This window comes from Perca fluviatilis, chromosome 17 (assembly GCF_010015445.1).
Source record: "Perca fluviatilis chromosome 17, GENO_Pfluv_1.0, whole genome shotgun sequence".
NCBI classification, from domain to species: domain Eukaryota; kingdom Metazoa; phylum Chordata; class Actinopteri; order Perciformes; family Percidae; genus Perca; species Perca fluviatilis.
Genome location: NC_053128.1, coordinates 23814351 through 23840090, shown reverse-complemented (window position 1 = coordinate 23840090; position 25740 = coordinate 23814351). Strand labels below are relative to the sequence as shown.

The window sequence follows — 25740 nt, the reverse complement described above, 5'->3', positions numbered from 1 at the left end:
CAAACTGTGTAGTAGAACTGAATTATGGTCCAAAAAGAAGTGTAAGTGAGGTTATTATTGTGTATAACAGTGTATAGCAATTTATGTGAGAGTATGACTGTCACAGCCTTACAGACCTTTCTTAAACACTCTTTTCCTCCACCACATTCAGAAGAGACAAAGAAAGGGGGGAATGAAGCAGTAGGGTACGACAGAAAAAGAAAATGAGGAGAGTGAAACAGGAAGGCAAATGGTCAAAGAAAGAAAAGGAGAGCAGTAAGGAACAGATGCACATACTGTATACACACACAGATGCAAACAGACCATTAGAACTTAAGCAAGCACACACACTTCATCAGAAAACATACCTAGTTGCATTTTATTATCTCTTTAAAATAAATAAACATAAAATATCACACAATGAAATACGACTCATAACATCTCTGAAAGCCTGTAACAGAATAAACCTTAAAATAGTGCCTGCTTTTTAGTAAACATAACTTGTACGTAATGTACAAAAAATACTACTCAAAAATGTACAAAATGTAGCAAACAAATATCAAGTATTGTGCGGTTACCACCCCCCACCCACTACACACACACACACACACACATACACACACCCCCACATTACACCAGCTGCTGACAGTCAGTCAATACAGGGAAATTACTAGTGTTGAGTGCCAGAAGCTACATTGAAATCGTACGTCTCACCAGAATCCAGTGAGCAGTTAATGAGCAGCAAACAGCTCTGTGGCATAGCTTAGATAATTTTGGTTCAGCAATATGAGCCAGTCAGGGATCTCAGGTGGCTTGTACGGGTGGTGGCATATGAAGTTAATACCATATAATGCACTACTGAAAAGGTATAATGCACTGAGTCTGTAAAGCGCTTCCTGTTTGGAATACTTGTACAATTTCCCCTTCTGTAAAACATATTTCTCTGTTTCTGCAACAGCAGCACATAGCTCCTAAACTTAAAAAAAAAATACGTTTTGTTGCTTTACTCCATAGTTCTGTTGCAGTTTTAAAGCATAATTGAGAGTGAGAAAACACATTCAGAGCAGGATGCACAAGCGGTGCATTCAGCTCTCCCCTCCCCTAACACAAAGACTTACACACTTTCCCAAACACACTAAATAGAAAACAAGACTGGACATTACCCCTCACTAACATCCATTCCATACTTACAATAAAAATGTTAGTTCCTTCTTCATAAAAGCACTGACCAGTAGAAGTTACTGGTGAACAATAGGGGCTCTGTGGAGCCTGGATTAATCACAGCAGTAGGGTATTTTTTTGCCAAGCTGAAATAGCATTATCAAGTGAATGTCCACCACTGCATGTCTGTAGTTGCACTTGGTATCAGTAGTATGCTTGCTACCGTAAGTAGATCCAGTGCTATTCGACTTGAGGGTCCATCCTTCACTGCTACATAAGAATCAGTTTGTCATCAATAGTGCCTAATTAGTGTCAGACGTACACACAAATTAGAAGTGTGACATGCAGAATTAAAAGCTAACGAAAGACAAAAAGAAAAAACATTCAGTTGGCAGGTGTTTCATATTCTCGCACTGCCACAGACGGACATCTGGCATCTCCATTTAGGAGAACATCTAACCCCCTCTGTCTTAAGACATGTCAGTCATCTCAGAGATTATTGGGTCCTGCCCAACAGTCGTAGATAGAACAGAAACTATAACAAGTGTCATCTTTCTCACTTCCTCCGTGCACTTCCTGGTCTCTTGACCTGCCAGAGTTGATTGTGGATGGTCAGGGCGTCCACGCTGACCGACACCGACTTGGCAGGGATGACGTTGAACTGCTTGCGGTCCGAGCTGTATTTGTAGAGCTTGTCGATCATCTTCCGGCCGATAGAGCGCGGCCCTGTGCCTGTGAACTTGATGATCTCCTCTGTGTCTGGTGAGTATGAGTAAATGGCGCGGAACTGGCACCCACTGTCGCGGAAGAGGATGATCAGGTGATTGGACTCGCACTTTTCCAGCTCCTGTGATCAGTGAAACAGACACAAAACATAGTTTGGGAATTAGGGATGCACCGAATCCAGTATTCGGGTTCAGATTCGGCCGAATATTGGGCTTTTTGACAGACACACACAACATCGCCGCTGCCAAAACACCTGCGCATGAAAACATCCAAAAGAATACGAGCCGTGCATGAAGGAATCCACAGACAGCAGCCAAAACGCAGCAAGCCCAGGTATGGCAAAGGAAGGACAGTCGCAGCTAAAAACTTGTGTTAACCAGACTCTCCCGGGCTGTCAGCTGTTCTCTCGGAGTCTCCCTACAACGGGAGCGGAGTGACTGCTGCTCGTTAGCTTTCTAATTTCACCCACCCAACATGCCTTCATCATACACTGGTTAGCGAAAATTTGCCAAACAAAATTGTCACTCATCTGGCGATAGCGATGTGCTTTCCTACAATGTGAAAAGAGCGTGTGAATTCAACATTAAGTTGTTAACATTTGTAAGGTATTTTATTGTGTAACCTCTCAGTTGAAGGTTAAGAGGAAGTTACAGTAAACATAGAGCTTTTATTGTGACGGGAAAACGGAAGTGAATAAAGTGTTGTATTTTCTGACAGTTGACTGTGGTGGGGTGGAATAAAGTGAGACGTGCAGTGCCGTCTTGGTTCCGGCACTGGAAGCCCGTGTCTTTATTTTAAAGCCAAACCTAAGTCTAGACGATATAAGAAACCCTCGGTTACACATTTAACTATTTTAGAGGCTGTGGACGTTGTTTACTTCATTAATTTGTTTACTGTGTTAATGGACTAAGGATGGGAGTAGGATTCGGTATTCAGTTTCGGATTCGGCAGAATCTTAACCAGTGGATTCGGTATTCGGCCAAAACATGAACCGTGAGAGTAAGAGATAAACACACCTACTTTACATATTCACAATAAATAATCGCCATCGATAAAATAATTTCATGTGATCACACTGACCTCCAGAATAACATTCTTCTGGGTTTCATTAACCTTTCCAGCCAGACAGCAGTGAGCGATGGCATTGATGATGATTGGCTTGTTGGACTTGGAGCTCGGCTCCTTGAAGAGTTTAGGACCTTTTAACAAACAAAACGTAACAAAAGGATTAATAAGATGAATGCATAAAAGTAAGTGTTTAAAGGAGAGTTTTGTGAAAACACCCCTATGCTTTCTTGCCAAATTAGATGAGAAGATTGATACACTCTCATTTCCAGAGAGTTGTATCGATTTAACTCTCGGCAAGAAAGCGAATGAGCGCATTTCCCAAAAGTTCAAACTATTTCTTTCAAGCAAGTGACAACATTTTAAATATTATTTATCTTTAGCCTCAACTTGAAAATTGTCTGCACACATTATCATTATTTGATGGTGACAATAAATCGAAAACCCTAGTTTGTTAAATAAATATATAGTCTTGTTCTGCATTAAAGCTCACCATTGTACTCGGTTGAAGTGATGGAAGAGGCTATAGAGCCGTTCTCCCAGTCCCTCTCCATGTTCCTGCTAGACGCCCTGCTCAGCATAGGGAACGTCTCCATAGAGCACACAGATCCAGCTCTGTGGAAGACAATTTAGGTCAATCAAATGACTACATGGGTACACAAGATGGGAAGAGATTATGGTGTCTGTTTTTTTACACACAACACAGGAAATCTCACCTGTGTGACTCCGCCCCTCCAGAGATAACGCTATCTGCCTCAGTCGCCAAAGAGAGCGTCGATCCTCGATGACTGCAGCTCAGATCAGCTAAAAATGACAGAGACAGAAGGATTTGGTGCCAGTTACTTTTTTTTTACTAAACCAAATAACATAACATAGCATTGTTGTTTGCCCGTTCCACATTCTACTGTTTATATTATAATAGCTTACAACCCTGTGATTCAAACAAGAGACAAAAGCTGCATAATAGGAAAGACAACATAATGACAAATGGATCATAAATAGTGAGAATCAGCTGCTCTAAAGTGTGAGTGTGAGTAGTATGAAATTTCATAGCTGACTCCTCTGGGGTTTGTCACATAAACATATTTTTATGGACTGTGTTATGTATATTGATATAACATCATGCAGAGCAGGTTAGAAGGTTCACCTCCCCCGCAGCCTGCTGCTGAGCCCTGGGCTTTGATCAACATGGACGGCTTTAGAGAATTACCTGCGTGACACACATGTACACACTCAGAGAACGACAACAAATGTGAACTAAACAGAAAATACATGTGCCCACGCAGCCAATCAGCAAGTAGACAAAGGCACCGCTTTAAGCTGACAAACAATAAAAAGACAACATGGAGCACTAATATAGACGAACATATACACTGCGTAAGTACAGTAAAAAGTATTCTTACGCGTGGTGGATGCTTTGGAGAGGCTGTTGGACTCTTCACGGTGCAGTGATTTAGGCCTGCTCCTGCGGGATTTAGTTCGTGGGCGAGGCTTGACCAGACCTTGCTCTTCCATCAACGCTTCCTGCTTCCTCTGCAGGTATTCCTGCTTAATTATCTCTCGTCGCGCCTTCTCCTCCTCCTTACGAACACGGTCCTCTTCTGCCTTGCGCCTTAAAGTTAAGACAGGCAGAATTTAACTGCACGAAAAAAGAGACACCCCTGCACACGTACCTGCAGACAATTCCTTATCCTTAGAATGACTGTAGTAAGTGTGTGAAACAAGAACATACCTGGCCTCATCACGCTTGACCTCAATCTCGACTTCTTGCTGCTGTTTGCGCAGTCTCGCCTCTTCAGCTTTGCGTTGCTGCTTGAGGAGGAAGGCGGCACGACGTTTCTCCATTTCATCCTCTGCTTTCTCCTCATCCTGGAAGATACGATTTATTGTATTTTATTCAGTCTGTTTTTCGATCAAAAACTTGGGGAGACCCTTTAGTCTTTTAGGCTTTTGGGCCTCCCTTGCATATTTTGTTTTTATATTGTTCGGTTAATGTTCTTTTTTATGTGCTAATTAAAGAGAAAAGAAAGAAAAACGAATAAGAAAGGGAGACCATCATTGAATTAGTAATTATGCTTCTCAGAAGGTCCTCTTAATATTCCAATCATCAACATGGCATCATGACTTTGCGTAAACATACACACCACTTTCCTAGAGCCAAATGGCGTGTTATCTGTACGCATTTTGAGCTTTCCACGTGTATGTCTACAGTATACAGTGTATGTTTACATCCACCGTGGCGTTGCCACGTGGCGTCTTATCGCGAGAATGTGCCGTACTATCGCGAGAACAACGCAAAAAAAAAAGGTTGGGTTTAGGAAAAGAACATTGGGAAAGGCTTTAGTAACACAAAAAATTACAAAAACAGGACGGTGACCAACATCACACACTTAGGAAAACAAACAGTTGGGTTTAGGAAAGAAACATTGGGGAAGGCTTATAAAATAAAAAATAAAAAATGGTTGACAAACGCCACACGTGGGACACGATCCCAGCTCTCCTGAGTGAAAGTCCTGTGTTTTACCCATCCGCCACCCCAACCAAATTCCCTTTGCAGACTTACGTCCTTTCATACTACTCGCTATGGCGAAACTTCACACGTAATGTAGGTCAATGGCGGCTGAACGGCGTTGATAAACACGCTAAAAAGAAATTATGCATCGGCATACGAATTGGCGTGTCATACATACGCCACTTTATGAGATCAGTCTGCAATCATCATCATCAAGTTAGACACCCGAGAATTTTACCTTAAAGAAGAAACCTAGCGCATTCTTCGGCTCGCCTTCTGCCGTGCAGTCTGTAACATCTTCACTGCCATTCTCCAGTGGATCCTTAAGCTCTGATAGGTCCACCTTGATCAGTTGACCCTTGGCCCTGGCATTCTCATCTCCACCCACAGCCTCTAACCCTAAGTTGGCAACGTTGTTCTCCTCTTGTTCTGCAGCCTGTGAGGGAGACATCAATGTATTGTCCAGGAAGCACCCAGTTCCCTCTCCACTGCTTTGTCGGTCGAGGTCATTGGGGACTCTGAAGGTGGTGTTTCTCTGAATGCTTCTCTCTAGCCTGGAGCTCTCAGCAATACCCTTGTCCTGGAATCTACTAGAATTGTCTCTGCACTCCAGGGACTGAGTATTAGACTTGACAGAAGCCATCTTGCTGTTCTCTTTACTTAGTTTTTGCTCCGAGGCTTTGCTGCGTTGGCTGGAGCTAAGCTTGGGAGGACGGCGAGCAGGGGCAGTGTTGCTGCCACTGATGTCTACAAAGTGAACTGCGAAAGATCTGGAGTCTGAGGTAGAGGATGTTGATTGTGTTGTTGTGTCAGGGGTTGTGCCAGGGCTTGATTCTACACGTTCTGGAGGTGATGCCACACGATTCATCGGTAGTTCTGGAGGTGACACCACACGTTTCATTAGCGGCTCTGGAGGTGACACAACACGCTTCATCAGCAGGTCTTGTTGTAAAGACAGCTGCATCATCTGCTGCTGAATGGAGCTAATAGCGTCATTGAGAAGATCTATGGAGTGGGAACACTCATTTAAGTCAGGTTCCGCCCCATTATCCTGGGACAGGGTGTTCAACCTGTTGTTTTTGTTCATCTGTGCTCCTTCTGTTTGACCTGTCTTTGCCTGCACCTTCAGAGCATCAAGACAGGAGTCATCCTTGCATGACTGGGTCTTCACCTTACTCCTGTCAGCTAGTTCTGAGGATTCCTGGTAGTGTTTTATCGGCAGGGGAAGTGTGTCACTCTTCCCTCCGCCCTTCTTAACGATGTTCAAAAACGCAGCTTTCCCTAGCTTTAGTCGCTGTCGTGCTGATAGTGTCTCCATCTTCTTCTTCTGATACTCAATAGCACGTCTTTGCTCTTCTAGCTGCATGTGAAGTTGCAGCAGCTCTGAAGGCACTACTGGGGGGCTCACCACCATATTCTTCCCCAACACAGAACTAGGCTCTTTCCCGAGCCAGCCGGAGGTGCAGTCACTCCTCAGTTGCCAAGGGGGACAGGGGGCAACCTCAGAACCATCTGGTGTGGTCTTCTGAGAGCTGCTGGTACTTGAGAATCCATCAAGGAGGCCAAGTTTAAGGAGCTTTCTCTCTGCAAAGCTGGTCATCTTAACACTGGTGCTGCCTGAAGCGCTGCAGCTGCTCGCCCACGATATGGTGCTGAGGCAAGGGCTTGAGCGTCCACTGCCGCCTTCCTTATCATCCCGCTCACTAACTTTCGAGTCTTCTCTAAGTTTGGCTGACTCTCCCTCTCCTAATTCACACACCTCTCCCTCCTCTAAGTATTTTCCCTTTCCTCTCTTCACCACCTCTTTAGTCAGCTCCATCTCGTCCTCATCGTCTTCTTCAAGGTCTGCAATGTCAGAGTCGGAGTCATACCCTACCTCCAGCGCAGTGGAGTTAGGACTATAGTAGTCTGGCTCTCCTGACGAATGAAGGAAAAAGCCTGGGGACTGTTTCTTCTCAGACTGAGAGATGTCTGCCGACCCCTCTGTGGGTGGCCTGAGAGAGCTAGGGACTGATTCTGCCACAGGTATGGGTGTAAAGGTACTTCTGTTTGACTCAGCCGCAGGGGATTTTCGCTGTGAAGTGCTTGGGACATTTGTGGCTGCTTTCCTAGCAGCTACTGCCGCTCTACAGTGACTCTCGCCACTCTCCTCCTCCTTGTTCAGGCTGATGCTCTTCTCTTTGGCTGGCTTAAGGATGGCAGGCATCAAAGGCTCCAAATAGTAACTGTCTGCTGAGAGGCCGGGAGTAAACAGACCTGTGTCAAGGCGGGGAGAGCAACGAGTATTAGGAACCCTTGAGGTGGAGGCTGCACTCGGGATTTCCAGCTCATCCTGCTCCATGTCACTCCCAAGTCGACGTCGAGTAAATGCAGAAGGGTGAATTACAGCAACCAGTTCCTCCTCTTCTATTTCCTCCTCCTCATCCTCTATGCGCATGTGACTAAGCAGGCTTTGACCACTGAGTCTGTGTGTTGGCAGTTGATGACCTGACCCCAGCATGTGTTTCGGGGTAATGCTCAATATATTGGAGGCCAGGCTGTCTTTGCTGATGGAGCGAGCAAGGCTGATACTGTCTGCATCTTCCTCCAGAGGATAATGCAGGGCGTAGGGCACTGGCTGGGATAAAGGCCTGGACAGGCAGAGAGAAAGAAATACGATTCATGTAAGCTGTATGTATTATGAATCACGGAACAACAATTATCTGTTTTATCTGTACCTGCTGATACATTAACTGTCAGTACAGTAATTGTGACACTGCTCACCTCGGCCTCCTCTCTGGCCAGGCCAGTACTGAGCCCTGATGCTGCCCATCCCGTGTCAGAGAGTTTGACATATTTCCAAGCTCTGTACAAAGAAAATATGATCCATATTACAAAAAGGACTGTGCGCAAAATTAATTATGGACTATTTTAACAATCTACACTTGAGGAATGATTTATCTAGACAGAATATAAAACTGTCTCCAAAAGATCTTATATAAAAGAAGTGTACAACTTTGAAATGTTCCGACACAAAAAATTCCAGTAAAATGCTTTAATTAATCGATAACTTGTTTTTCTTTGTTAGAATTGGATATTCAAATAAGGAAACATAAAAAAACACACAACTTAGGTAAATTTCACCTTCAAAGAACAATCAGACTGTGCTTCCTGCTCTCTACCTTCCCTCTCCCTTTTCTCCATTTGAAGAAGTTTGTTTGTGACTTGAGGCAGCAAGGAGCCCAAGTAAATATTTTTTTATGTTACCTGAAGTGGTCTCCTCAGCCACTTTTTGTTGTCTCTGTCTCAGGGGCAGTAAAGACTGAGATGGGCTTATGGAGCTCTGTTTAGTGCTGTAAGGTAAAGACAGAAAGGTTTGGGTTTTAATGTTAAATCTGGTTTGATTTTAGCTTCTGAAATGTTGCTTTCCTAAAGCTCATTACTATGATATATCTGATGGTAAAATGGCCAAAACTACACTAATGTAATAATTAAAATATTTGGGAAGATGCTACCATAAGTTAAATATGGAGGCATTTATAATATTACGGTTATAGTGCTTTGGTGTGCGTTCTACTTATTTAAATGTGCAATACAGTCCCAGTACATGAATCGGTAAACCTGTGACCTGAAATTAAAACTGTGTGTGTGTGATGTTACTAGAAAACAGTACTTAGTTACTTACTTAGTTACTGGATATTACCTGAGGTCAGGACTCTGGGACGTGGTCAAGATGTCAGCAGAGTTTGATGATGTCATGAAACTACGTTTGGTGATGTTGGAGATGGGAATATTGGATCGTGAACTCTTGGGCTGCAGAAGCAATCTCACTAGAAAAATGACAGACATGGATATTAACCATTAGAAGAGATCCTACAACATAGTATGCCATGTTTAAAAGAGCCACTAGCAGTTTGATAAATAACAAACAAACATATCAAAGTAGAGAGTGTTTTATACCATCTCGGATTTCATGAAGGTCCCTGGGCTGTACAAAGTCTGGCTTGACATTCTCAAACCACCAGAAGAGCTCAGCAACGAAGACCATCACGTTATTCTGCAAGACACAATGATCACATTCAATGTCAATAGGAAGACATGACAATGTCGTTACAGCCTGTTTTATTTTCTGGTTGTAAAATGTTTGGGGGCTCACCTTTAATACTGGTGGAGAATACAACATGTCCTCAGGCTTCAGATAGAAGCATTTGTCCAGGTATTCATTACAAAACTCCTGTAGTAGCTGGATGTTGTACACACAGTCTGCTATGGAGGGGACCTCTTTCAGACAAATGTCTGCACAGAACAGGACAACAATGGTAAATACTCTCAGGGTAAAACTGTATACTATAACCCCTATTTTCCACCGGGCGCGTCTGCGCTGGGTTCCGGAGGTGCCGTGACCCCCGCGAGCAATCCCTGTCAATGCTATTCCACCAGCCGCGCCACGGCGCATCCCAGAAGAGTGCATGAAGCAGCTCTCCGCTCTGCTAAAGATACGCGCCAGGTCTAGATGTCAAGGCGCTCTGCTTCTGAGATGCTCCCGGTGTGGTATGGCGCATGGCAGAGGACAGAACAAAACCGCGGCGCAGCCTGTGATGCACCCGGTGGAGAATCACAGATATAGTTTGTAGCAGTAAGTAGATAGAATTTTTTTTAAATGTATTTCTTATGAGAGACCTTAAAAGAAATATGTTTGGTATTTTGAGAGATACACGACATGAGAGTGGTATCGATCTTACGATCTATTCATCTAACCCTCTGCAAGAAAAAGTATGAGTAATTTCCAAAAATGTCAAAGTATTCTTTTAAAGCATCATATAACCTTGGGCAACAGAGTGATAGACTGTGGCTCCAGGGAGTGAACATGAACAACTACAGTATCTTGTTTACCTTGCACGGCAGTTGAATTCTCTCGATATCTCAAAATCACGTGAGAATCGCCAGATCACATATCACACAAAAATCCATCGTGTCAGGCTTCAAGTAATGCTTATGTGTCCGAACAGCAGCGGACCCGAACCAATCAGCATCCAGTGAGGAGCTACTGGCAGCTACGGGCGTAGGTGCGTGTGTGTATGTGTGTGACGCCTGTTTAACAATGGCGGACGCGATGGACAGATATCTTTTGAAAGTGCCTGCTCTTTTCCAAACAGTTTCCAATGACGGCTTTTCAGATGGTTCTGTGTAACAAACCTTCTGGCGCGTCAGGTAAGTATCTAAATATTCTACCTTTCTTCAGTGGATCTAGCAGTCCAGTGTTACCGTACCTTCTAGTCTAATAAGTTCTGGGCAGTAGAAGTGGATCACAGCTAGTAGAGCCATGCCGTCACATACATCCTTCAACAGGTCGTCCAACAGAGGGAAGTGCTGAAGTGTCCGACCTGACAGGTGATCTCGCCGATAACGCACCTACACACAAAGAGAGGGCACAAGTTTAAACAAAATACACAAATCTATCTAATTAGAACACTGAGTCACATGCTCACACACAAACACAACATTTCTCACTTTGCAAATTATCCTCTGGCTCTCTTTAACATGTACTAATATGTACTGTAGAGTAGGTATCTTTAACTAGCATCCAGTGCTTGAGTTTGGCAAACTATTTTTTGAGAAGCACCTTGTGCATCTGAACTGTCATGTTGTACAATAATGTGTGCCTTCTCTCAGGATGGCAAAGATGTTAACCACTTTCAGGTATAATAATTCAACTAAAACTAAGGTGGGTTTAGTAGTTGGTGGGAGGTCAGGATGAAATAAAGAAAATGGTCAATGGTGAGTACATTACCACGCGTGAGAACTCCACAGGGTACAATAACCAGCTGGCCAGAGCATGCAATATATCAGGCTGGTGAGGGAAAAAGTAAATGATTGGGAGGAAGTTAAATGGTAACTATTGTTTTTTTTTTCAACCTGGGCCCCATTTCCCCATGCATTTATGTATAATGTATGTCTAATAGACTGATCAAAAATCTTTGAATTTGGTCCAGTTTTGAGCAAGATCGCAATGTAACCTAATTGGGCAATTGTGGAGCCTTGCTTTTTGTCCAATAAAAGTGATTCTTTTTGGTACTGATAGCCTCACATTGTTACTAAAAGTGTCTGACAACATTATCGATCTCAGGATGTGACTTTTTGTCCAAAGACAGTGGTGTGGAGAGTGAAACGCGAGATGAGAAAAAGGCGTTCAGGTAGTCTGCTGTTAAGGAGTAGGCTACAGAAATTATGGGCTCCTGTTATCGAAAAGATTTTCAATGTAATGGCTCAGTATTTAAATAATTTCGACAATGTGAATGAGGTCGTTATAATTGGATGGCCGCCCGTATTGGCAACAATGAGTTACTGCCTGGTAGTTCACTCATCTTTGCTGGATATAAAGAAACGAGAAAGTGAAGAAAGGTACAGTGGTGTGTGGATGTTTTGAGGGAGGGAAGGTGATGAATTTGAAAGCTCAGCTGATCATTGAAGGAATTGCTAAAGGGTTTCATGCAAAATAAAAGCAAATGAGCAGGAAAAAAAGAAATCTTATGATCTTATGAAAAAAGAATCTTGTGAGCTTACTGTTTCTGCCTTTGCCACCTAGGGGCACTGTGGCATCTTCACTGTACACAACAATATTTATACACCACTGCATTGGCTCCTTTTTGTGCTGTCTGATCTGACACTAAAACACACACACACACACGCCTACCTCAGACAGACATACACACATTCGCATAGAAGATAGCTAGCGGTTACACTTACAGGTACAAGCTTCCAGTACCATTTGGAGGGAGACTAGTATCCAAGATGCAGGGAGGAAAGGAAAGTTTGGGGAGACACAAACAGGAAGAGCAGCAGACAGGTCAAGGGTCATATACAGTGACAAGGAATCAGATTATCTCCTGTTGCCATGAAGACAGATCTGATCTTAAAGCAACACTAGAGAACTTTTTCCGCTTTTGTCCTCCTACAGGTTGGTAGCGGAATTGTCCATTACTACGGTGGCCGACAGGGGCAAACGCCCTGCAACTTCAGAAAACACAAACAAATAGACAAAACACAAGCAAATTAAGAAAACAACTTCATTAATTTGACAACACATGTGCAGCATTCAGCAAACGCGCTGCAAATACGCACAACACAACCAAATACACAAACGCGATGCAAATAAAAAACGATGCAAAAAGAAAAGCACACAAACCCCGAAAAAAGAAGCGATGCAAAAAGAAAAACAACTTCATTAATTTGACAACACAACACAACCGAATACATAAACTCGGTGCAAATACACACAACACAACCAAATACACAAACGCGCTGCAAATAAAAAACGATGCAAAAAGAAAAGCACACAAACCCCAAAAACAAATGCTACAAAAAAACGCTGGATCCAGATTACACAACGGCAGTTCTCCAGACCTCTAGAGGAGCAGCTAAGTGGAACAGCTGGATTTTTGACCCCACGGGGAGAGAGCACTCTGCCTTTTTATTAGAGTCGGGTATGGCTGCATATTAAAAAGAGAACTCCCGTCTTATGCCCTCCTGTCCATAGACTGTATATTAAATCATATTATTATTATTAATAACATGATATAATATATTAGTAATATACAGTCTATGCTCCCGTCTCATGCTCTCCCGGCTGGTGCCGTGCCCGAGCTTCAACTTTTCAAAATAAAAGCTTGCATCTGGTCCGCTCTTCTTCCTTTGGTGTTTTTGAACTAAACAGTAGCCTACGGCAATCATGCTAATGAACACAATAGCTTTTTCAGCAGATGTCTTACTTACAACACGATGGAGCAAGCAAAGCAGTTTTGTGTTTATGTGCGGGCGGGATTTATTCAGTTTGATAAATCCCACGTAAACTGGCCGGTTTACTAAACAGGGAGGGACTATAAATCGTGTGTCTGTTTTTTGTAATTCAAGAGCGAATTGCTCCACAATATGAATACAGATTGGTCACTTATTTTGTTGTATAATCATAATATTACACTTGAGGAGGCCTACACTTCAGTGATGCGCCTTCGGACCTGGAAATTAAACCCTCTCATGTAATATGGCTTAAACAAACGTCAACGTTAAACGCTGATGCAGTTTTAAATGTTTTATTACCACGAGTTTACAGACGCCCTGCTGATTGAGTATCACCTGTGACCTGAGCCGAGACACACCCACCAAACGAGAGAAAACATATCTCAAACATAGACTTAATATTTACAGTCTATGATCTCACCGTTGCACACCGTTCTGAGATTGAACGTCTCTCTCTCTCTCTCTCTCTCTCTCTCTCGAAAATCCAGCTGTTCCACTTAGCTGCTCCTCTAGAGGTCTGGAGAACTGCCGTTGTGTAATCTGGATCCAGCGTTATTTTTTGTTGCATGTGTTTTCGGGGTTTGTGTGCTTTTCTTTTTTTCTTTATTGTTTTTTATTTGCAGTGCGTTTGTGTATTTGGTTGTGTTGTGTGTACTTGCATCGTGTTTATGTATTTGGTTGTGTTGTGTGTATTTGCATCGTGTTTATGTATTTGGTTGTGTTGTGTGTATTTGTAGCGCATTTGCTGAATGCTGCACATGTGTTGTCAAATTAATGAAGTTGTTTTCATAATTTGCTTGTGTTTTGTCTATTTGCATGTGTTTTCTGAAGTTGCAGGGTGTTTGCCCCTGTCGGGCACCGTACATTACCTTACATTATGCAAGTTTGCCAGATCGGGTAGCGGATCTGTAGTTTGAATGAACTGGACAATGTAATGTAATGGACAATTCCGCTTCCAACCTGTAGGGGGACCGAAGCGGGAAATGTTCTCTAGTGTTGCTTTAAAGAAAACTGGAAAGGGTAAGGTAGAAAAGAGGAATACATGTGTGTGTATAATAATAATACTAATAATTTAAAGTTCAATGAGTCCTATTACACTTTGTGTTGTCCCATTATTTCCCACTAATGCAACCATTTTACAGAAGCAGCCCAACAAGACAATGTGCTTATACTAACAATGTGCCTTTTCTGACCAAGGACCCAAGGCAAGCTGCAAAGTGCAGAGGTTATCAAACTGTGAGGCACGTCTCTCCAGAGAGGCATGGGAGAGTTCAAGGGGGCGCAGAGTCTTAACTCAGTCAAATATGAACACACAGACATGACAATTGCAATTCCCAAGGAAATCATTAAGTCCAATCTCCATCACAAATAAAGGTACATAAATCCTCTCAGAAATCATAGACAAAAGACGATCCCTATAACTCCAGAACTTGCCTGAGAATCATGTTTTTAAGTTTTCTTCAGTATCAAAGTAATCCAGTGATAGCTATCTGTACATCCATGGGTACATTGCAAACGCGAACTGATAATAGCTAATTCTGCAAAGCTAACTAACTTATTCCATGGCAAAATTTGACTTCTTGTTTACATCCCCCAAAGCCCCCAAATTATGGGAACTGTAGTTCTAAAACAACAGCTCAGTAACTACATTAATATTAACTTTTTGTATGTTGTACTATCAATATTTTGACACTCTCCTCTATACAGTAAAATACTTGCCCTGTGATGAAAACCTGTGGAAATAAACAGTCAACAATTTAAAATTGCACCCAGGGTGGGGTTGTTGGAGGGGTGTCTCAAATTAGTCTTGGAGGGGGGTTGTGTTTTAATTTGTGATCAGAAGGTGATGTGAGGTGGTCATCAGATCACAATGCAAGCAAGATCCAATGACTAAACTTACACACCTGACAGTTAATGCACCCAGTGAGGAAAGGGTGCATGCGTGTAAAATCCCAGCCAGACAGACAATAAACAAAGGCAACTAAATCAAGAAAAACACTATACAACAAAGAGGAAGCTTTTTTTCAGAAGCAGTAAGGGAAGTGACAAAGTGACAGACAAAGAGAGTGTGAGACACACAAGCTGTTACCTTCTGGTGACTGGGTGGCTCCATCAAATGCTGCTTCATTTTCAGCTCTTTCTCCACGAGCTCCCTCATCTTTATGTTCACCTGTAGCGACAAAGATACTGTAGGTCAACACAGATAGAACACACAAATGTCAAACATTAACATCCATGTATGGTTCTTACCTTGTTGATCCAGAAGACCATTGCGTCTTCCAGGTCAAAAGGCAGCTCCTTGGAGGCACTGAAGTTCGAGAAACGCTTGACACTGGACACCACCTTCTCTGTGCTGATCATCTCCACTATATAGGCCATCATCAGGGCATCAATAAGGTGGATGTGGGAGCTCTGGAAGTATACAGATTTTGCTGATTGTATTGCATACAAGTATACACTTCATTGTTAATAGTAGTACATACAGTGTGTGTGCTGATTTTGCAATCACAAGAGGTAAGAGCTGCTCCATCACTGAGTTGACATGGAAACAGGGCAGAACTTCCTAACTGAAAAATTCAGAGTTCTAAAAGCCAAAACAGCCTACACATGAGACGACCACTACTGCATGCCATTTTTTTATGACTCACACACTGTTTTTTATTAGTAGAAAAAGGCCAGGGGTAAGCTAAAGCTGTACAAAATCAAAGTGTGTGTTCTGCTGGAAGCCGTGCACATGGATTTCTTTTTACTCTCAAAGTCTCTTCAGTGTCTCCACTTGAGCTTAATATGAATCTATGTAGCCTAGAGCAAAGATTACTGTCATTTACTGACACATAAACTGCTACTCCAGGTTGTTGCCTGTTGTGTTGTCAGACCTGTGGGATATGACAAATATCTCCGAAGAGTGGCTTCATATTAAATGAACCAAAAGCATTTGTTTCATTTTTCCTTATGCATATTTTAGTTACACACCCTAAAACCTGCAAAACACTCACATCCACTGGTGCATTATTTATTCCAATACTCTTGGCTCGTCTTCGGCTCTGGAAAGCTTGTTGCCAGATGGCAAGTGTGGGATGCCAGTTCGATAGGTTACACTATTGCAGAGAATGTACCCAATTTTACATAAACGTGAACCTAATTATCTAACAATTCTTAAAGCAGTATTATTGATTGCTTAGAACAATTGGGGGGGGGGGGCAGTGGAAAGCGCTGTAAACACAACATCGACATTAACACATCAAGTTGTTATATATAGCAAATAACTGTTACATTTCCAGAAGCAGAGCAACATTAGCATTCCAGATGTGTCTGATCACGTGATGAATGAGTCCAATATTCCTATTCCTATTACTATTCCAATACTCTCCTTTTAGCTTTGTTTTGGTCTCTAACTCCTGAGGGAAATATCTGGCTCTTTAGCTGCTAAATGCTCCACTGTGTTCACCAGCTAGTTGCTTTTCTTGTGTGAGCAAAAGTTTATGTTGGTCTATAACCAGTGGTGAAATGTAACTTAGTACATTTACTCAAGTACTGTACTTAAGTACAAATTTGAGGTACTTGTACTTTACTTGAGTCTTTTCTTTTCATGCCACTTTCTACTTCTCCTCCATTACATTTCAGAGAGAAATATTGTACTTTTTACTCCTCTACATTAATCTGACAGCTTTAGTTACTCGTTACTCTACAAACTAAGAATTTTGAAAACATGTAGTTTATGAAATACAAGGTTTTATTATAAATTAAACTATCCAACAATATACAGGCCTACAAGTACAGCTAAAATGATTAGCCGATTAAACACTAAGTTGATTAACAGAACTGTTTTGATCGTTTCCAGTTTATAACATTTTAGGATTTTTCCTTTCTTTAAGTATATTTTCCCGATGACACGTACATACTTTTACTTAAAGGTCCAGTGTGTAACGTGTTTAGTTCATTATCAAAATCTGTGCTGCCTGTTCACAAATTGTCCTTTTTCATGAATATTTACCACCACCATCAATTCCAAGTATTACTTTTGGCTTGAAATTTTACATTTGCATTCACATGAACTGGGGCAGACGCTCCATATTCATGCACCATCTGAAATACGTTAGCCGGTAAGGGACATACAGAACATACTGCTCCGCCGTGTTTTCGCTGTCACATATGCTAATGAGTATCGTAGCTTCCCGGCCCCGGCAAGTTTGAAGAAGGAAACATGGAGGACCACACGTATTCAAAATCCAAATTTCAGGAACAGGAGTCTTCTTCTTCGCCCAGAAAAAGAAAAAGGATATTGAAAAGAGCAAGAGACCGGCTTTTTGAAGCTGTAATACGTACTTTGAATTGCGTGGTGCTCAACGCTAGATGGGAGAAATTCCTACACATTGGACCTTTAAGTAACATTTTCACTGCAGGGCTTTTACTTGTAACACATATTTTTACAGTGTGGTATTAGTACTTTTACTTAAATAAAGGATCTAATACTTCTTCCACCACTGTCTATAACCAGGCGTAAGGTTAAGTGACCCACCATCTTGATGGGAGTTGCGCTGAGATCCAGATCAGAGAAAGGTGTGTTGTCTGTTTTCAGGACATAGGTGCCTTTCCTGGACAGGGCCTGGATGACAGACTGGTGGCTTTGGAGTGAGGCGGCCTGCTCAGCGTGCAGGATGAGCCCACACACACGGCAGTAGAGCTCTCCAGACAGCAGCAGGCGGATGACTAGTGGCTTGATGTGTTCTTGGTCATACTGGTCGGTATAAAAGGGGTCCCGCAGGTCTGCAGGGATGTGATCTAAAAAGGATGACAAGCATACATGTATTATCAAATTCATGTCTACTTGATGAGACATGCAGGGTTAGCCAGTGTGGTATTTACCTATTAAAGTCACAAATCACAGCATATAGCCACACTCAAACTATTTTTGTACACACACGTGTCCAATGCCTTGCCATGTTACGAAGGAGAGAGCCTCCCAGGACACAGACTTTCAAGGTATTAGGCTGTCTAAGAAGAAACCAGTGCAAGAGGAAAGCACTGAGACAAAGTCAATGGTTATACAGCATGCCAGGTAGCAACACTGAAGGCCCATAGATGGGCCAGAGGCTTTAAGCCAATGAGCTAACAGGACTTAGTGGCGATACTTAAGCTGATGGTGTTGTCCCAGCCTGCAGGGTGTTTTACTGCTCATGGTCACAGACATGGGACAGCTATTTTTATATGCCTTGGACATGTTAATCCAGAGTTAAGGCCTGGAGCACTCATGAAATTTAGCTTCCAGCACTTTCTGGGTAGATTTAGGGAGGAATAAAGAGTACAAGTTAAAAGAAAAAAGAGGTGAGAAATTGCAATTAAAATGACATTAAGAAATATTTCCTAGATTCATAATTAATATTACTGATTTATTTGAAGGAAAATACCCCCTTTAAATGCAGACTTTTTGTTTGTTTTACAAATTGGGTCTTATTTTGATCATTTTGTCCATCACAGTATTGATTACCTTTTACCATCCAGGTAAATCATAGAGATTTAGGGGCATGCCCATTTCAGTTAACATAGCTTTAAGGAATACTTCAGCATTTTGGGAAATGCACTTATTCTCTTTCTTACCAAGAGTTGAAAAAATTAAAAGATCAATACTACTGTCATGTCTTTACACTACTGTAAGTATGAAGCTACAGCCACCAGCTGATTAGCATACAACAAATGGTCACAAATTGTCATTTCATCACAGAGTAAACAAACAAGTAAACATGTTAAATAGTGAACTTTAGAGGTGCTGATAGGTGGATTCTTTCAACCTTTGGTGAGAGCCAGGTTAGCTGCCAGGCTAGCTGTTCCCCCCTGCTTCCAGTCTTAATGCTAAGCTAGGCTAACCACTGGATCTAGTTTCTTAGTTAATGGATCAAGCTTCAAAGTGCATGCACAGGCATAAAAAAGTGGAATAATTCTTCTAAACTCTTTGCAAGCTACATAGGCAACCAGCCAACATATAGGCAACAACCATTTGATAGTGCTGAGCTACTTCAATTTTGACTTACCATAAAAACACACACCGTTTTATAATGCATAATGGTCACTTTGTATACATTCACCATTGGTTTCACTATGAAAATAAGTGTTTAAAAAAAACTGGGCTCATTGGTGACATGTTTACTCCTTGTCTGATCGTCTTTTTGCTTGTGTTGCTGCTGTAAAACACAGACAGACAGACAGACAGACAGACAGACGCACGCACACACACACACACACACACACACACAGACACACACACACGGCTCAGATCAGAGCTACAGCCCACTGTGAAAACCTTAGCTGTCTCTTTCACAACAGACTGCTTGCTTGGCACAGTCTACCTTCAGTATGTATTTCACTCTGTGCTGCCATATGGGCATGAGAATCCAAGATCATGTCAGAAAATGCTCATTATACATCCCTCCAGGTCTGTCTTGAACTGTCTTATTTGTGTTTTTCTCAACAACAGCACATCTTGCATAGCAGATTTCCAAACACATCTCTCTTCACCCTGCCACTTCCTCAGCCTCAGCTGTCCCAGAATTCCCCCCTCATCATTCATGGTTGCTGTGGAGATGGTGATGGGGAATGCCAACATGGCTGAAGGTGGGGGCTGGGTTGCTGTTTCATCCCCTCACCAAGGCCTGCTCATTGAATCGTTTTATGGTCCCTGACATCAGAAGGTCTGTGAGTGGCTTGGGGAATTGGAGGGGGAGGAAGGTGCTCCTCTTCTAATCCTAGATGCTAATACTCTTTACATATTTATCATCCACCTGATCCAACCGTTAAAGCCCACCCGGGTGTGCATGTGTGTGTGGCGGGGGGGGGGGCGGTCAAGAGGAGGGAGAGCAGGGAAAGTCTTTGTTCCTATTTTTTCAGACACAAGGTCAGACTGATCAGCAGATATCTTGCTGACAGTCAGGGCAAGGCTGTCGGAGTGTCGGCTCTGCAGGGGAAAGCCACAACTATTCTCTCCAATAAGAATGCTTAATGGAGAATCCAGTAAATCTGTCTAGTCACATTCATTAAATGTATTGTTAGCAAACAGAAAATATGTATTGAAGAGAATATGTGGAATTTCATCAAAATTATGCACAATTTCTCACTGGTATATTAATATTTTCATCCTCTAGAATATGTATTCCAGTATTGTATTTTAAGTCTTTGTACCTTATATTTTAGCTAATGGTGTTGTTACTATTTTAACATTCAACAATAATTCTAAGAACCTTATTTTTGATAATAAACCAAAAAAACTGTGTCTCTAATCAGAAATAAAGTAAAGAAAAAACTAACATACCTATTTTCTAATAGTAACATTTAGAAAAGATTGTAAGGTTTCTTAATAAAACTGCCATGAGTCTAAACAAACAGGCAGTGTTGGACAAAGACACAAGCCTTCAGGTCCAAATCCCGTTAAACACTTAAACATGTGACTGGATTTGTTGACTTTCACACCACCAGCACACACAGACAACACAGTCCTCCCAGCACCGCTGTGTTGGTTGGTTTGCCCTCTAATCTAATAAAACTGTTTTGGTTCATTTGACCTCCACACTGACTATCAATGACCAGGGATTGTATCACAGAAAACAAAAATAAAATGGACACACTGTACATAAACTCAATATATTGTCACTGATACGTTTTGGGCTGTTCATTATAGATATTATAGGATTATCGAGAATATAGCATTCTTCAGCTTTTTAAGTAGTTATAAAAATTTGGATTTAGTACTAATAGGTGTCAGTTGGCATTCTGCCCAAATGCTGCTATAATTCACCAATATGTTGCCTAGAACAGATGACCTATAATATATTCATAAGCTCCAGTTAGTTAGCTGTCTCACAGTATCAAAGCCTGTTAACCAAAATATTTAATTCCTCCCTAAACCTAAATCCCATATCAGCTTTGGCACTGCATCATTGTGATGGTAACACTGAATACGCCAGCATTAGTCAGTAAAACGTAAGAGAGCAAACATCTCAACGGTACCAGACCTGACTAAAATGCACCACTCCTATACACTTCCATATTGTGTAACGGGTATCTGCCATGACGTTACTTTGTTACTGTCATTATAAAATTCAGTGTTTCTGATACATTTATTCAATCATCAATTGGCAAGACTACATGTACTGTACCATATCGAACTGTATTAACTTGTAAAAGTTATTATAACTGGCAATGCTAGTACAGTCCATTCTGTGTAAAAAAAGAGTTAAGTTAGTGTAATTAGTGCAAGAACTCAGTCTCCTAAGTGCCCCTGGCACACTGTGGCGTCAGCAGGAGCCAATCAGATTAAGGGAAGCAGGGAGCTTGATGGGGGAATAGGTGGTGGTTGGTGTTTATTATGGGCATCTGATCTCCGCTCTGCTGTGAAACAGAGAGGTAAAGCTTCAAACAGCAAGAGAAAGCTCACGATATTTCCAACATTGGCACTAAGCATATACATTCTCCAGCTGTTGGGAGATTGATGTGATATCAATCATGCTAATATGGTGCAATGAAATTTAAATTTGGGACAGTTATACCATCACTTTGCAAGATAAGTTGTGTCTCTGATCATTTTCATTTTTACCCTTCATTTTCACTCGCCCCGATCAGTTGCTATTTACCTCACCATGCATTACAAGCTTTGAATTTTGGGGTTTTCTTCCCCTCTCAGTCAATATACTGAGTCATCCACTGCAAAACAGGAGACAGCACTGCAAGGCAGGAAACACTTAAACTACAGCATGTCTGGCTCATAAAATGGATATGAGGACAAAGAGTTTTCCTTTACTGAATGATGTCTCTGTCCTTCCAAATGCCTCATTGTCGTACTGATAATATAATCACAGAGACTAGTAGGCTCGTAGGAACAGAAGTTCAACTCCTGCTCACACTCCCTAGAGAGCAATCAGTGAGTGACACAAAAACCTACATTCAAGAAGTCATTTCTAGACATTTACTTACAGCCTGGCAATGTAAGCACAATCATTTTTAATGTTTTAGTAGGCGTCATCGTCAGAGATGGCAAGGCTAGTGACCCGTGGATAAAAGACTTTGGCTGATCGTGAGATGTCGGCTTTAGTCTTCACTCACTAACATGAAGCTCTGGACTGTTGCTATGCTGCTGTCTTTTCCTCAGGAAATTTTTTTATTAATTTTTACAGTGAAAAGAACCAGACAACAAATAAAATGACAATCTGAATGATACTCAATAACTTTGTGACTATATTTATAACTTATAAATCTATCATTGTAAATAGGAAGGTTGTCAATACATTAACACATTATTTACTAAGTGGGAGCTAAAGATGTTGATCAAATGTATTCATATTGTCTTTTTAGACTGAATACTGATATAAACCATTAAGTTATGGGCGGCTTACTGCCTCTGCTAAACAATTTCCTGGGTTAAACTCTGGATAGGCCTTTAGTACTGTAATTCAGCTAGTAATACCTGTACTTCGCTATAAGGTTGCTATAATGATTATTTTCATATCATATTTCATATATAATGTTGACATCATTTAGGTCTATAAAATGTCAGGGGGAAAAAAGCCAATCAGGATTTGATCAAACCAAATGTGACTTCTTCAAATGTCTTGTTTAGTCCAACAAGTCGGAAACCTAAATACATTCAGTTTACTATCACATAAGACAACGAAAAGCAAGACATCCCCACATTTGAGAAACTAGTACGAGGTCATTTTTGGTTAAAAAGTGACTTTCTTTTATTAAAATTACTGTTCATTTTCTGTCGATTGACTAATCATTATTTGACTAATCCTTTCAGCTCTAATTATAACTGCAATGACCCTGCTGATTCTGGCCAGAGACCTTTGTTGGGTGTCATACCCGTGTCTCTCTCTCTCTGCATGCATCTGCACTGTAATATCTCTAATAAAAGCAAAATACAAATAAACCACACATAGATAACACTATTTCTAAATCCTCTCGTGCACAGTCATAGTCAATGCATGGCTGCATTATGTACTGTGTTTTTATTTTTATTGATACCAGGCCTATAGTATATCAACTAATAATACAAGCATGACAATATATTAGAAAGGCTCTTTGACAAAGATATAGATATGCCATAAAAGGAACTGATGCAATTGTTCAGGCTCAATTAACAGGATTTTCATCGAGCAAACTGTTCATGCAGCTACAGTACAGAGTCTATATAGCACAAATACTATAGGATATGACATTGCAGCTGATGGGATGCATAGCTAGACTAGACACACTGTACTGAGTATTTGTAAAAATGACATGTAATAATGTCTGAGTTCAGTTCATGCACAGTAGCTGTTTGGTCCAATGAATAAATAAATAAACAAAAGCACAGCATAATGTGACTACCATGATTCAAAATCTCAATAGTGCGAGGAAAACACAGAGGAAGCCTTACCTATACCATAAGCTTTGGCAAACAACCAGCGGAGATTGGCGTCTATTTTAGCTCTTGCAGAGTCGTAGAGCTCGATCGGTACGACCTGAGCCTCCATGCCTCCTCCACCTACATCATCATCTGCTGCTGCTGCTCTCCTCCAGGTGCTGTCCCTGCCAGCACTCACCTCCACATCCATCCTGCACGGAGAGACACAGAAACATTATTGCCAGTCATAGCCGACTGCATTACATCATCGATATAAAGAACAACAACCAGGGCCTGGTCTCACTGACAGCACCTGCTCTGATGATGATGATGATGATGATGATGATGATGATGATGATGATGATGATATGAAATACTACACATAGATAGACTCACATTGTTTACCCTGCTGGTACCGTACGTGTCTCTTCTGTCAATCACCATGATTCGTATCCAATGATCATATATGTGTTTAAATCCCACACAAAACACCATTTATTTGCACAATGTTTCAGCTGCTGATGATGCTGTGGTGTTAGGTTGGAAAGAAAGAAAAGCAGCACCTTCGGACACAAATGAGAGCTGCTCTAGGTTAATAAGCTACCAAAAAGTAAATACAATATATGCATTGTTGACAGCTGCTGCATTTTCTAGGTAGGTCCAGTCGAGGCTGGACTAGGGTGACCAATGAATGACCTAACATCAACCTAGCACTATTAAGTTCACAGTATTAACGTTAGCTAGGTTAGCTAGCTAAACTGCGTGCACACACACCCACACACAGAATTTTATCTGACAAACATAATACGACTCACCTCTAAGAGTGCATTAGGTGCTTTTAACAGCTCTGTGTTTGAGATGTGTTGTTAAAACGCCGACATGCTGGCCTGGTTTCAGCTAGCGCTGAAATAACAGAGGACTCCTCCCCGCCCAGAGACACAAATCTCCGGCCTCTCAGGATAAAGCTGGGGCAGGCGGCTGATGGTCGTTAATCCAATAATAAAAAATCTGATTGGCAACCATCCGGAAGTCTGTTTTCGAGGAAATTATTAATGTTAAAAAGCCGGCTGTTTCATATTGAAGATGCCATCGCCTATGAGAGAGGACCAGCGGGTCCGGTGTCCGCAGCCCTGTTGTAGGAGCCTGTCTCTATGGGGACGACTGTTATTCTCTGTCAGCTCGGCTGCAACATACCTGTTCACCTGCTGAGGGCGCTGTAGGTCTGTGCAGCGACACAGAGCGCTGGTATTGATCTGACTATCTGTGTGTGATACTGCAATACTGGCTATAAGGAGTACTCCAGATAGCCTACTGAGTATTGTGCTTCCATAAAGTTGAGGGATATGGAGCCCCAAAAGGCTTTAATATCAAATAAATAAAGAAGGCGCTATGAAATAAATATGAATAAATAGATGCAAGATTAAAGAACCGATTCATTATTTAGTGACTCAAACGACTCATTATAATGAGTTGTATCATGACAGTCTTTTTTTTCATTATAGAAATGTTAATTTGTATGTCTGTTAAATTTCATAATGGCATGTTTCCAAATAAAAGTTTTCCTTCCCCCAAAAATTTCCCCACCGAAATACAGCTACTGCATCTGTACTACTGTACGACAAGCAACAGTATACCTATACAATAAATACAAGAACATATACTTAAAACTTACTTTAACATTTAAAAAAAAAAATTGTGTGGAGTTTCCCTTTTGCTTTGTTGTGAAGGGTAATCAACAAACACACACACACACACACACACACACACACACACACACACACACACACACACACACACACACACACACACACACACACACACACACACACACACTTTCGCATTAAAAGTATCCAGAAAAGCATAATACTTAAAATATCCTATGTGGACCTGGGGAAAGGTAACTGCACTATTACCTAGTGGCAGCTAATGGGGATAAAAAAAAATAAAGAATGAGAAAGAAAAGAGTCTTCTGGTCAGTACCAAGGACAGCGGCCCATTGATACACAGCCTGCTGCAATGCTCATCAATCAATAACTACTGTAATACTGATATTACAAATAATAAGAATGTAATATAACATAAACAGATTGAGACTGTCTTATCCATATTGAAGGGACATGGAAGTCCTCCAGAAAATCTGTGGATGGGA

General features: G+C 41.6%; 1 protein-coding gene across 4 annotated transcripts; it reads right to left on the bottom strand.

Annotated features, from left to right (window-relative positions):
- Window positions 1-57: 57 nt before the first annotated feature.
- On the bottom strand, window positions 58-24770 carry LOC120545788 (calmodulin-regulated spectrin-associated protein 1-B-like). 4 transcript variants are annotated; one of them, XM_039780369.1, is made up of 20 exons: window positions 24407-24770; window positions 23625-23803; window positions 17739-18001; window positions 15470-15631; window positions 15309-15389; window positions 12170-12202; window positions 10693-10834; window positions 9579-9718; window positions 9383-9479; window positions 9126-9252; window positions 8690-8775; window positions 8207-8288; window positions 5682-8073; window positions 4664-4800; window positions 4335-4543; window positions 4079-4141; window positions 3648-3735; window positions 3425-3546; window positions 2947-3065; window positions 58-1987 (listed from the first exon to the last, which is right to left on the bottom strand). In XM_039780369.1, the coding sequence occupies exons 2-20, from the start codon at window positions 23800-23802 to the stop codon at window positions 1697-1699; spliced, it is 4812 nt and encodes a 1603-aa protein (XP_039636303.1). In that variant the 5' UTR covers window position 23803; window positions 24407-24770; the 3' UTR covers window positions 58-1696. The 4 variants fall into 4 exon arrangements, with proteins under 4 accessions (XP_039636303.1, XP_039636305.1, XP_039636304.1 ...); XM_039780371.1 differs by lacking the exon at window positions 4079-4141; XM_039780370.1 differs by lacking the exon at window positions 12170-12202.
- Window positions 24771-25740: the final 970 nt, after the last annotated feature.

Bases quoted from the DNA above. Each gene is read 5' to 3' on its own strand.
- LOC120545788 (XM_039780369.1), bottom strand. From the start codon at position 23,802: ATGGATGTGGAGGTGAGTGCTGGCAGGGACAGCACCTGGAGGAGAGCA. The intron at 9,253-9,382 runs GTATAAAACACT...TCATTTTTCTAG, and splicing joins CCTTCATGAAATCCGAGATG to TGAGATTGCTTCTGCAGCCC. The intron at 4,544-4,663 runs GTATGTTCTTGT...CTTAACTTTAAG, and splicing joins GTCAAGCGTGATGAGGCCAG to GCGCAAGGCAGAAGAGGACC.